The 13,394-nt window shown below is 41.8% G+C and overlaps 1 protein-coding gene across 1 annotated transcript; it reads left to right on the forward strand.

Annotated features, from left to right (window-relative positions):
* Positions 1 to 1,129: 1,129 nt before the first annotated feature.
* On the forward strand, positions 1,130 to 9,548 carry CYSLTR2 (cysteinyl leukotriene receptor 2). Its single transcript, XM_041407263.1, has 2 exons — positions 1,130 to 1,322; positions 8,600 to 9,548. Exon 2 carries the CDS (start codon positions 8,604 to 8,606, stop codon positions 9,546 to 9,548), a length of 945 nt encoding a protein of 314 aa, XP_041263197.1. The 5' UTR covers positions 1,130 to 1,322; positions 8,600 to 8,603.
* Positions 9,549 to 13,394: the final 3,846 nt, after the last annotated feature.

Consider the following 13,394-nt stretch of genomic DNA (forward strand, 5'->3'; position numbering starts at 1 on the left):
GAAAATTCACTTGATGTGGATGTCTGTTGGGAAGCTTTTAAAGTTGACTTTGTGCTGTCAACTCAAATGCAGGCAAGTGTCAAAAACCGCTTTTTGTGCCCACCTTGAAGACCAAAAGAGTTAGACTAGTTCTTAGTGAAGCTGGTTTTCTATGTTGTTTTTCACCTCCATGCTAAAAAAAGGACCCACAGAGCTGTTTGCAGGTCCCGGGATTTGTAAGTTCTGGTGACACAAGTCTTTGCAGCCACTGCACGTTGCCACCATGACCCCACATGAGGAGCACACCCAAAAGACTATTTTGGCTAGTCTCAAGTTGACATGTACAAGCGGTAAACAGATTACAATCTTTATCCAAAGCACTTTGGGGTATAGATAAGTACACGTGCGGGTGGCAAGAAGGTTGGGTTGTTTTGGAGATTCTTCATCTGCTGTGCTAGGCACTCCTAGTCCTTGTGTGGACTCCTGACCTGCTGCCAATAAGAAATACAGCACAGCAACCAGAAAGCACTTGGATGTGTCTGGTCCACCTGCACATGCTGACAGCACATACAAGAACATAAATAATCAAGCTTTTATGTCTACAGTGTGTATAGAAACCTATTTTACACCAGCAGTGGGCTCAGAGCACCCATCTGTGTAGTTAGCATTGCTCCATGAAGAAGGGGTAAAGCTTAAGACGGGGTAAGGCATTCACTGCAGCCATTTGCTCCTGTCCTAGCAGAGCTCTATCTGTTCCTATAAAAATTCAAGAAAATTAGTCCCTCAGCTTGTTAACTCAGCCTTGAATTATGAGTTGAATGAGATTATGTACCAAATCCCAGAAGCCTGTTAACAATTTTGCTATTTATGTGTTTTCTGGGAAGTAAACAAAACAAATATCCTTCCCCTAATTCCAAGAACATTTTTCATGATTCCTGGGAAGATTATTTGGGCATCCCACTAATATTTTGGGCAATTTTGACTAATGAAAGCACATATATAGAAGTGTGGGTCCAAACACAGAAATTCAGAACACTTCTCAACATGCCATGTAGCTGTAAAACCTCTTTCATTGGGTGAAAATAATGAAAGACTGCCCTGTGATTGCTAGCACCACTCCCTGAGCTGAGAACATTTCTATTTTAAGAATATGTAAGAACTTTTAATCAGGATTTACTTCCCTTTACCCTGTTCATGATTTTTCTTTGGCTTCTGCATTAGTAGCACTCGGGTTTTGCATCAAGTTTTTGTGGGTTTCCTTTTCATTAAAAACCTTGAAGTCTGTGAGAAACAGCAAGCAGAAGAAGGAAATACTGAACACACCAGAAGACCCATGAGCTGAGGTAAGACAAGATTTGTTTACTTTCTCTGCTGTAGATAAAATGGTTGCAATGATTAAAATACAACGTACTTTTCTTTCTCAGTATTTGCAGTTAGGGTATTACTTGCCAGAGACAGTGATAGTTTACCAAACTTCTCTATGACAAAGCTGGTGTTGAGAAATTTTTTTGGCAGAAAAAAGGGTAGATTTATGTAACTAGGATTGTTTGCCAGATGGAAGATAACAATGAAGTTGTGGATCTGATTAAGAGAGCTTTGTTTTTTAACTAGATGAAAAACATGTATTTGGCTCATGGCGAACTTTAAAAATAAAAGGTGTTAAATGTCAGACTCTTGGGGTTTTCTCCATTATTGTGCATTTAGAAAGGTGAATAATATGCCATGTTTTGATGAATTTAGTGTTGATTCTAAATATTGCAATTTTTTTCATTTATTCTTGGTAATGCTGCTCCTGAAACACAAAGTGAATATTAGCAAGAAAGCCAGTGGGAACTTTAAAAAAAACATGAGAGCTTCTATTTTTCTTGGAAGTGCACTGGCAAATGCAAATTATCTCTTATATAGCAGCAATATTATAATTGCCTTCCTATTTGGGAAATAAAAAAACAGACTCAGATGTCTGGGGTTCTCTTTAGACAAAAGATTACTGTGATAGGTGCAAAGATCATACAAGAGGTTCTAACTACTTCTCACTTTACATAGCAAAGTAGTATATTTTGATGGAACAACCTGATTTCCCTATTTAACTTTGCATACGGAGAACATCTTATTAAAGGGAAGTTGTTTTGTCATTCCTCATGTTATAGTGAATGCAGTGGTCTAGAGCAGCAGATCTCAGATCAACAGTTTGGAAATGGAGGGTTTATTAACACAGAAAAACTCTGTTTTCCTGTGGTCCAAGCATCCTTGCCTTTAGAAACCCCAAAACACAAGAAAATATTCGTGAAGAGATCTGCCACCTGTTGAAGCATTCTTGTTTTGTGTGAAAGCTATGAAGTAGAGGAATCAAATGAGGTTGAAGAACGTGGACAAATTCCAAGCCCTGCTCAGCACTACGAGTGATGGTTTGTGTCCAGTGCTATCTGATGAAGGATGGGATTGGCAATGAAGATTCAGTTGATGAAAAGCCCTTTGGTCCCTGCACCCTGGGGAGAGAATACAAGCACAGGGCTGAGGCACTTTGCTCAGGCTCCTCATATGAGGGTATCTATCCAACAACTACCATTTCAGCTATTTTGTCCTCTAACTGCACAAATGCTCCTCAATTCCCTTCCCAGCTAGACCGAGACTAAGAGTAGAATAACGCATGTGCAATTGAGAAAATTCAGTATCCTTGATTCTAGCAAGAAAATCAGTTCTCAGACTCCTCTCCAAGATATTCCAACATGAGTTTCAAGCTGTTATGGCATGTGCAAGAGAAAGAAACTGGAGACCAGTCAACTGAAAGCTCCTAAAGCACCATGGTGCCTGCACACAGTACAGGGCCAACAATAACCCATACAATTTTCATGTGTAGACGCTCCTGTTAGCTGTGTCTTGACACACAGATCAATGTGGAAAGAAAGGTGAAGTGAAACATATATTTCATGTGGAACTACCTCAACCAACCACAGAGGATGAGGGAAGAATTTTTGCCTTCCTTGAATCCAAGAACTGTTATTAGCCAGCTAAGGTTAGGAGGTGGCTCCTAGATATACAGAATAAATTATTTATCTAAGGACAGGCCATAAACTTCATTTTCAGAAAAAATATCCAGATGGTCTCCTGGGTCAGGAATGAACAGGATGGGTTAAGGCTGAGACACTGGACCTACAGGAATTTTCTGTCTCCCAAAAGAAGGAAGTTTTGCGGTAAGATCTAACAGTCCTCAAAAAAAAAAAAAAAAAAAAAAAAAAAAAAAAAAAAAAGGAAAGAAAAGGATGAACTGAAATGGGATTCTCTCTTCAGTGGTACTGCAAGACTCCTCTGATAGAAATTCTCTAACAGGAGATTTTTTCTATATATGAGTTTCACTGATGGAAGCTATCAAATGGAAGCAGCTGACACATGTCCTGAGGCTCTGACAATCTCCCTGGCGTGAGAAAGAGAAAATCAGCTGAGATAGAAAAAGAGAGCCTTTTCTGAAATAATTGCTCCATGAGTAGATTAGATGTAGAGTTTGGGTGAGTTTTTTATCTTTTCTTCTGTGAAATCTTCAAAAAATATTTACAGCTTGATTAGCATGGATTTTATTGAGAAATATTTATCTTTCGTTACAAATTACATTTATGTTATAAATTGTACATATTTATTATGAGTATATCTTATTTTTATCTTAGCCTCGCTTGAGTGCAATTTAGGTAAGATGATAGCAGAAAGACATTGCTTGCCTAAGGTGAATTTTACATCCTTAACAAATGGATGGGTGTGCAAGACAGGTAGGCTGATAGAGCAAAAGTAAGAGGAGATTTGTTAATTGAAGAAGACACTAAGCTAATAAAAATGCACCAAACCTCTCATATTTTAATCTCAGGATCCAACTGCCTGCAAATCCAATAGACTGGCACATGCTATCTTGAATGTCTGATCAAAACCAAATCTTACGTGTAATTCTGCACTGATCTCAAACCTGAAAAAGAGACAGAGCACCCATCAGGCTTGGACCAAAACCCTGGTACAAAGAAAGTCTCAGAGACCTGCAGGAGAAAGGACAATCAAGAGGAGCCTGTGTTGCCATGCTACCAGCTTTATGGTAATGATACTGTAGGATGCTCAGGTGGAGGAGTGGCACTGTGCAGGAGGGACTACATAACTCACAACACTGTAAAAATATTGTGGCTGAAGAGAAGCACAACAGCGCTCTTGTAGGCAGACTCTAATAATAAAAATATACTGCTAGGAAAGTACTACTGAGCTCCTTAGCAGGTTATGACAAATGCCACAGCACATTAAGTGAGGGTAGGAAGAAGAAAGCAGGGAGCAATGGGAGGAGGTTTGGGGTGTCTGTATAATGATGCAGTGCTGCAGCAGGATGAGATGCTATGTCCATAAGCAACAACTTCCTGATTCCTAGAATAATTAGTCCTGTAAAAATATCAGCAACACAAGATGCCATTCTACCTTGGCATTCTACCTCTACAAGATGCCATCTGATCTTTAGAGCTGCACAGGTTTTGGTGGAGGTAGCTCTGTACTGTTAATCACAGTAGAGCTGAGCTCAACAGCATTGTGGGACAGGGAAGCAGTTCAAGAGGAAGAAGCTTATATAAATTTGGGGGTTTGTTTCTGGAAACAAACAGAAAATTCAACAAGCCTACATTCCAAAAGAAATAGGCATTTTAAGAAATATTGAGCCCAATGTCTACCAGTAAAATAGTTACCAAGGCTACTATAAGGAAAATATCTCCATTTGGAAAGCAGAAGGCTTGTCAAAATGGGGAAAACAGGAAAGTCTGTATCATGACAGATCAAATGAGGAGAGGAAATCAGGAGCATTAAAGAAAAAAAATAGTGAAGAGCCTCTGATAAAGGATATTCTGGGTTGACAGTAAGTTTTGTAAACCTACTAGAAGATGAAAAACCACTTGGGAACTGGCAGGGGAGTTTGGTGGCAAAAGATCTCTTAGGAGCAAGGTCATAGCAGGAAAACTCTGGGAATTCACTCTTCCCAAACAAAGATGCTGGGATATTTTCAGTGCTGGTACGGTAAAAAGGACAGGGGAGCCAGCTCCATTCAACAGATGTGGGCAGGAAGTATTAAACCAACTAGATAAGTGAGAGTCCAAAAAGTAATTGAGACCAGATGGCACTCATATCAGTGTCCCGAAGGACCTCAGCCGTGAGACTGCTGGCCAAGGCACGTAACCCACCATTGCAATCAGGAGCTGTGCCAGGGGACTGATGTGTCATCTGTGCAGCTCTCATTTACCAGAAAGGCTTGATAAGGCTGCTCAAGGCTGTGAGCTCGTCATCAGTCCTGGGAGCCACTGACCACTAGGACCGATTTCCTCCTCTGGGACATTTTGGGGGCATCTGTAATGAAGAATGAAGGCACTGAGCTCATTGAAATGCCAGTCTGCTGAGAAAAAGTCATTATGTCTTCTGAAAAGGGAGATCCTCTTTGGCTTACCTACTGAAGGGCTGTGATGACAGTGGATGAAGGGGACCCAGTGGTCATTTTATATTTTTATATATATATATATAAATATAAATATATATATATATCTATATATATATATATATATATATATATATATATATATATATATATATATATATATAGATGTACATATATGACTGAGGGAGGAGATTTTCCCCTCTACTTCACTCTTGTGAGACCCCACCTGAGCCATGCATTCAGCTTTGAAACCCTGACATGAGAACTTCATGGACCTGCTGGAGATGGCCATGGAATGGCAGGACGATGAAGACAGGCTGAGAGAGTTAGGGCTGTTCATCCTGGAGAAGAGAAGACACCAGAGAGACCTTAAAGCATGTTCCAGTACCTAAAGGGGCCCTACAAGATTGCTTGAGAGGGAGTTTTCACAAGGGCATGTTGTGATAGGACAAGGGGGAATGGAATCTCTGGCAGTGTTCCAGGCCAGGTTGGATGGGGCTTTAAGAAACCTGGTCTAGTGGAAGGTGTCCCTGCCTGTGGCAGGAGGCTTTAAATGAAATGATCTCTAAGATCCCTTCCCACCCAAACCATTCTATGATTCTATGATATGTGTGCATTTATAGAGTTTCATTTGTCAAAGCCTTCAACACAGCTCTGCAACAAAGGTTTCTTAAGTACCTAAGTTGCCAGAGAGCTGGAAGGCACATTCTTTTGTGGGCTGAAAGCTGAATGAAGTGTAGGAAGCAAAGTGGGCACTCAATAAATAAGCAATGGAGTCCTCTAGGGTTTGGCACTCGGACTAGATTTATCCAGTGTCTCTATCAACAGTCTGGACATGACAGCTCTCCATGTTGGCAGATGCCATGCTGGAAGGGGGGCAGATGAGAATTAGTATATTTTAATGTAAGGTGATGCATGTTGGGAAAAATAATCTAAATTGTGCCTATTTACATGAACTTTAAACTGGAAAGGGCACTTGGCACTGGCATCATTGACCATTTGCTGAAGTCAGTTCTGCATTGGCTACAACAGCAGAAGAACTAAAATTGTCAGCAAAATGAAGGGCACCATCAAGTAGGGTATCAAATCTTGCATAAAATCTTGATGCATTCCCATAGTGGACAGTTCTTGTCTCCACACTAAAACCAGAGATTATGGAGCTTGAGAATGTGCAGAGAAAGGCAAGTAAAGTAGTCAGCAGCTCTGGGCTACCCCTGTTCTTACACAGGACGGTCAATCAAGTGATATGGCATCCCAGCAGAAAATGGGATGGATTTCTGTACCATGTCTGGACAGAAGGACAGAGACCTTTTGAAGATGTGTGGTGGAGGGGTGCTGCTGCTGAAGGGCTAAATATGAAACCTCCACTCTTCCCTTTGCTGTACCTCAGGATGTAATGTTTTCCTGAAAAATAGGGGGATCATATTAATTTTGGAGAAAAGCTGAATTTGATCTCATACAGAAAATGTGTATATCAGACAGTTGTTCCATAAAGAAAACCAAAACAATTAAAAGTCCTTTGATTGCTGAAGATTTGTCTTTAAGAAGAATATCTTTTCCTTCTCCTTTGAGAAGAAACAGGATCCTAAAGGAGGAGGAGATTAACTTTAGGAGCATGTGTTTAGTCAGTCCAGTGCTTTGCTGAGACCCAGTATCCATGAAGTGCTCCTTGGGAGGCCAGCCTGGGGTTGTGCTTCCCATGCTTCCCATCCCAGTGGGGCTGGATGAAAAGATGCCTGCTGGGGCACATCTGGTTGCTATATTTAAGGGACTCGGACAGACTCTGAGACACAACCCTGGAAATACCATGGCCTGCTCTGAACATAGCTCAGACTCCCACACCACGGCTTCAGTTTGCAAATTAGCTCCCATTCACAGCACACTGGGTAGCTGGGTGTTCGAAGTAAATGTAAAGCCAAATTTACCCCCAAGGAGGCTCCACCTGTACAAATAAATTGGTTTCAAATTGTGAAACCAGTGATGTTCAGAATAAGAGGTAGGATGCTGTCATGTACCATGGGTGTGTTATCACTCACACTGGGGCAAATTAAAAGCTTCTTTTCCATGCATCTGGAAATGCCATGTAGTTGTGATTTTCAGGCTAAAAATTTCCATGTCCCATCTTTAGAATATATTGGCAGATACAAAGAGGGAACTGCTCCCACTGTCAAACAAGAAACAATACTGACACCTTCCTTTGAAAATACTAGTAGCTGCAGGACAGCTGAGATAAGAAATCAAGAGATCAGAAAATAAATAGACACTAATGAGAAAAAAAATATTATTTAGAGTGTTTTAGTGGTGAGTGGTTTTGATTTGATTGAATCACAAGAGGAGAAATGTCTCTCTCTGTGAGCACAACCCATTTTCTCAGAGGCCATTTTCATTAGGGCTGCAAATGTGGGCTGCCCTGGAAGCTGCAGTGTGTGTGGATGACTGACTGGTGCAGAACAGCTGAGCACAAAAGAGGTTAAGAGAGTGGTACGTGGAGCAAAGGCCCCACAAAAAGAGACATAGAAAGCCACCAGAAGCTAACAAGAAAGTAGAAATACAGTGCGAGGAGGGAGTTAAAAAATGAACTGTGCATAATCAGCGCAGTGTTTGCACAGTGTTTAAGGTCAAAATGTCCTTAGTTTTTACATGTATCAAAATATGCCTGGTATCGCTCAGGAAATACTGCCAAAAACATACCAGAAAAATTTCCCTGGTTCCAAAAGGCAGATTCAGTTATTTTGGTTTTCCATCCTAATTTGAAATGCAGGCCTAGCAGTGGACAGTGATTTCTTTTCTGATCAGGTTTTGATGTTTCCATGGTAGGTGACTGGGGACTCAAAACTTCCCTGCCACAAAATGGCTGACAGCAAGTTGGCTTGTTTTGCACAGCAAAGATCAGAGACTTGTCATTAAAACACACACACAGCACCTCTAAAAGGCAGCACTTCTACAGGCTGAGAACACAACCAGCTGCTGTAGCACTGAAACTCATTAGAGCTTACTTGGGGCTTTGCGTCTTGAGATGTGTATTTACTGGGACATCACAAGTAATTACTCGTTAACAAACCCTTACTTCCCACTGTCATCCGCATCTTGCAATTTCTGCCCTCAGTGAAACAGTCCCAAATAGCCAAACTCCCTGCCCAGCCTGTAACCCAGCACTCACACCACTTCTTTTCCCTTTGGCAGGAAAATGGAGATGCTGGCTCAGACTATGAATATTTCCAAGGTGGCACTAAATGGCAGCTTCACTGACAGCTCCTCCAACTGTTCAATTGACGGCTTCAAACAAGTAATTTATCCCATCACGTATCTCTTTATCTTCTTCCCCGGTGCTGTTGGAAACAGTCTCTCCGTTTATGTTTTCTTCCAGACTTCACAAAGGACCTCGATAAATATTTACATGCAGAACTTGGCTATTTCAGACCTCATGTTTGTGAGCACTTTGCCCTTTCGGGCCTCATATTTCCTCTTGGGATCACATTGGATATTTGGTGACATCCTCTGCAGGATCATGACTTACACCTTGTACATGAATATGTACTGCAGCATTTATTTCCTCACCGTGCTCAGCGTGGTTCGTTTCATAGCCATCGTCTACCCATTCAAACACGGAAAAGTGACCAACACGAAGTGTGCCAGGATCACCTGTGTGGCCATATGGATTTTCGTGCTGGCAGCTGCCAGCCCTCTGTTAAACAAGGGAGTCGCTGGCTACAGAAACCCAGACAAATGCTTGGACCTCCACCCCTCCAGCACGCACAGGCTCCTCATGATGAACAGCTTTGTCCTCATCGTGGGCTTCGTTCTGCCGTTCTGCACCATTTTGTTCTGCTATGTCTTTGCCATCAGAGCGCTGCTCAAGTCCAGTTCTTTGCAGAGCAGGAGGGCAATCAGTCACAGGAAGGCGCTGTTAACCATTGTCATCACTCTCATCCTCTCCCTCATCTGTTTCCTGCCGTATCACATCCTGCGAACTGTCCACCTGATGTACAGCAGCTGCAGCCAGGCCAGCCTGCACAAGGCGCTGGTGGTCACTCTCTGCCTCGCTGCCACGAACAGCTGCCTCGATCCCTTCCTCTATTACTTTGCCGCTGAAAATTTCAAAGCAAAAATCAGAAGTTTGTGCTGCTGGTAGCTGGTGCAGAATTGCAAATATATATATATATATATGTATATATACAGTCCTGATGGGATCTCTAGACTGGGCTCATACTGCTCAGTGACAGAGGCTGTGTGCTGTGCTGCTGGCCAGCCTGCAGCTCTACTGCTCACTGCTAAGCCTCTCAAGCAGAAGTATCTGGGACAGAGCTCTTTGTGTGTTACCAAAACTGAGCCTGGATGATCTGAGGACAGGTGGCTGGGTATGATCCCTGGTTGTCTTCTGTTTAGCAGGGGTACCTCTGCTGTTCACCCTCCCCAGGACAAGGCATGGAAATGAATCCATCTTGCTACTGGAGTCCCTTTATTTCATTTCACAATACTGAGTGACTTGAAAGGGAAAGTGCTCACCTGACCACTTCAATGTCTGTGCCTGAACCTCTCAGTGCTCCATTTCCCTGCATGTGCAGGGGTTCAGACACTGTGATTCCTTACACATTCACAGTACCCTGCCAGTTCCCATTGCAAACACTGTCAAAGGGGTTGCACATTAAAGAAATATAAAGCACCATTTATGCTTTCTACTGAAGCTGACTTAAAAAGCGGGAAGAGAGGCCAACAGGACCCAGCACTGGCTCAGGCTGCCCAGAAGTCACTAACATTTCTAAATTTTCCACTCTGAGCCAGCCACCAAGGTATTCTGCTTAACAATTCATGGGTTGTCAAGTAAGAGAATGATTTCAAGCAAGTGGCATCGCCCTGGAGTGTTGTGAGTAAGATGACTGCTGGCAGTGAGGGCAGGATGTGAGTGCCCAGAGCACTGGGCTGCATCCTGCAGCTCTTCATGCGGTGTCAATTCCTTCAAGGTCATTGCAACACTTCGTTTTTATGCCCAGTGTTGCCAGTGCTTTTCACAAAGCTGAAGCTAAGCAGTTCCATTCCCATGCAGGGATCCAAAGACAAACTTTTAAAATTATTTTGGTCCAAAAAGATTGCTAGGTAAATCAATTTCTCTGCACAGGTAAATCAGTCTGACACCAAACAGCTGCCAAAGGCATTCCCAATCACTCATCTTCAGTCTCCTCTGAGGAGGAAACTGATCCCTTTTTTCATAGAATTAACTTCCTGTTGGTTTGAATTTCCTACATCAAACATGAAAGAATGCAACAGGGAAGCACTAACCCAGGTACAGGAAGAAAGATGGGCAACAGAGAAGGTGGAGGAGAGCTTTTTTAGGAAACAATGGGAATCTACTCCTGTGTGTACTTTGGAAAATTTCATCAAATGGCTGTCTGCATTTGTAAGTCTCCGAATATTTTCTAAAATATGTTTTCTAAAAATTAGACCTAAGTGAAAACAGGCTCCAAACTCAGTTAGACCATATTTAGATTTTAGGTTTAATTACCTCATCTTTTACTAAAAACAGACAAGAAGTTTAGTCATATTTTCCAAGAAAGCAGCTGGGCTTATATGAAAACTAACAGAAATGCTGAAAACTTTCCCTCACCGTGAAATTCAACCAAAGGAAGCTTTCTCTCTGTGAAGATACTTCTCAATGCTCTGAACTTTTTATGGAGAAAGAACTCCATAAAGTAAATGTTATTGCTCCCAAACAAAAATAACAGCAGCAAACTATTTTTAATTCAGTCTGAAACATGCAGAAAACAAATAATTGCTGGTCAGGTGGAAAAGTACTTGGCAAGTCACTGGAAAAGATGTATTTTTTCTTGGCTATCTAAGGGTTATGTTCAATCTGTTGCAGTCATTTGATGCTGCCTTTGATGTAAGCACAGAGTTTTATCAGAAGTCTTCACTAAAGTTCATTCTCCAAATCCTTATTTCAATAGCGCAGCAGCATACCGGAGAGCTGACCTAATGATGCCATGTGAACTCCTTGATCCCCTGCTGTTGATGAAAAAGGTAATATTAGCAGTGGTTTGCAATGGGAATTTGATTGAGATGGTAATCATGCAGATATAGCAGGCACACGATTGGAAGGAAGGGGAAACTCTTTTTCTGTGGTTTTCGCCCATCAGGAGGAAACCTGAACAGCAACAAGTGACAAGCTTGAAGCTTCTTATGAGACACCACCTATTTCAAATACTGCAAGAGAATGCAAAAAATTGGCCACAGTCTAATCTCACCAGCATTCTTCTGTCTGTATATGTCCAGTGCACGCGATTGTCAGATAATTTTGCATTTAGAGGATATATGTATCTCACTTATAAGGTCACTTTTTTTTGTATTGATCACGCTACCACTTTGTTGGCAATTGAATTAACTGTCAGAACTGTGTTTTAATAAACTAGATTTACCTGTGGCTGAAGAAATGTTTTTTATTGATCGCACAGCTAACAAGGGATCTCATCTGAATGCAGGGGAGAAGGAACAAGAAACAGATACTGAGTTTCTGTAAGTGGGCCATCATTTCACAGGACTGAAATGTCCTTGGATGTCTGAGAACATCCTGCTGCCTTATTCACATTGGCAACAAAATAGCGGGGAACATGAGTCAAAATCGGACGTGCGGATAAAGTAATAGAATTTTTAAATTATGATTTAGTTACAAAAGGATTCTAGACCATCCTTGTTAGGGATTTTCTCATGAAGCTTCAATAACACTTGTATAACATGCCAAATTCCCATTTACTGCCTTTTCTCCATTTATTGCTCTTGCATGTCTCTACTCATGGAGTTGAAGATTCAGGTTCTTCACTGTGGAAGTATCATAGTAAAAAATGTAGTTAAAAAAGCACCAACATATCTATTCTAAAACATAAAGCTCCTGACAGTTAAATTGCTTGCAATGCCTCTAGGTCCCTCAAGGGACCACATTCCCCTTAAAAAGTGCTTTGATATGTTTCCTCGAGGCAAAATCTAAGAATAGCTGTGTGCATAGAAAGTTAAAGCAACAGTAAACTTGTGAGCTTGAAGGAGATATAAGAAGAGGAAATGAAGTCTTTAAGTGACTGGGACCCTTACGCAGCAGCAAATGGTCTACCTTCATATGCACATTTTTCCTGTCATTCAGGGAACCCCCGGTACTTCTAGACAAAGTTAATTTTTCAGTTCAAAGCTGTGCTAGGGTCATAGAGAGGCAGCAGAAGGAAATGCCACTCTTCACATCAGCTTTTAAGCCCCAGTTTGAGACCAGGTGTGGCTGTGATTGCCCGATGGTGTCACAGTGAGCAGGGGAGCATCTCATGACTGTGATCCTCCCCTTCAACTCGGCTCTCATGAGACCCCACCAAGAGAGCTCTGTCCAGCTCTGGGGCCTCCAACATAAAACTTGGACCTGTTTGAGCGAGTCCAGAGAAGGGCCATGAAGATGGTCAGAGGGCTGGATCACCTCTCCATGAAGACAGGCTGAAGGAGTTGGGAATATTCCAGTCTGGACAAAAAAAGGCTCCAGGGAGATCTTATAGCACCTTCCAGTACCTTAAGGTGGCTACAGAAGAGCTGGAAAGGGACTTTTGACAATGTGGTGATAGCACAAGGAGAAAAGGCTTGAAACTGAAAGAGGGCAGGTTTAGACTAGAAATTAAGAAGAAATTCTATGCTATGAGGATGTTGAGGCACTGGAACAGGTTGCCCAAAGAAGATGTGTACACTCCACCCTTGCAAATGTTCAAGGCCAGGCTGGAAGGGGCTTTGAGCACACTGGTCTAATGAAATGTATCCCTGACCACAGTAGGGAAATTAAAACTAGATGATCTCTAAGGTCCCAAACCATTCTATCATTCTATGATTTTATTATTTTTATTTTAATCAATGCATTATCTGACTAATTTTCATGATACATCCTCTGCCTTTCTCAACATACATTGTGTCACCATAGCTTATATTTTGCTTTGGCTCCTGAGTGTGCTGGGAGAAAGGGGTG

The sequence above is a fragment of the Onychostruthus taczanowskii genome, unplaced genomic scaffold (genome assembly GCF_017590055.1).
Source record: "Onychostruthus taczanowskii isolate IOZ18803 unplaced genomic scaffold, ASM1759005v1 scaffold26, whole genome shotgun sequence".
NCBI lineage: Eukaryota > Metazoa > Chordata > Aves > Passeriformes > Passeridae > Onychostruthus > Onychostruthus taczanowskii.

Coding starts and splice junctions, on each gene's coding strand:
- CYSLTR2 (XM_041407263.1), top strand. CDS start 8,604: ATGGAGATGCTGGCTCAGACTATGAATATTTCCAAGGTGGCACTAAAT.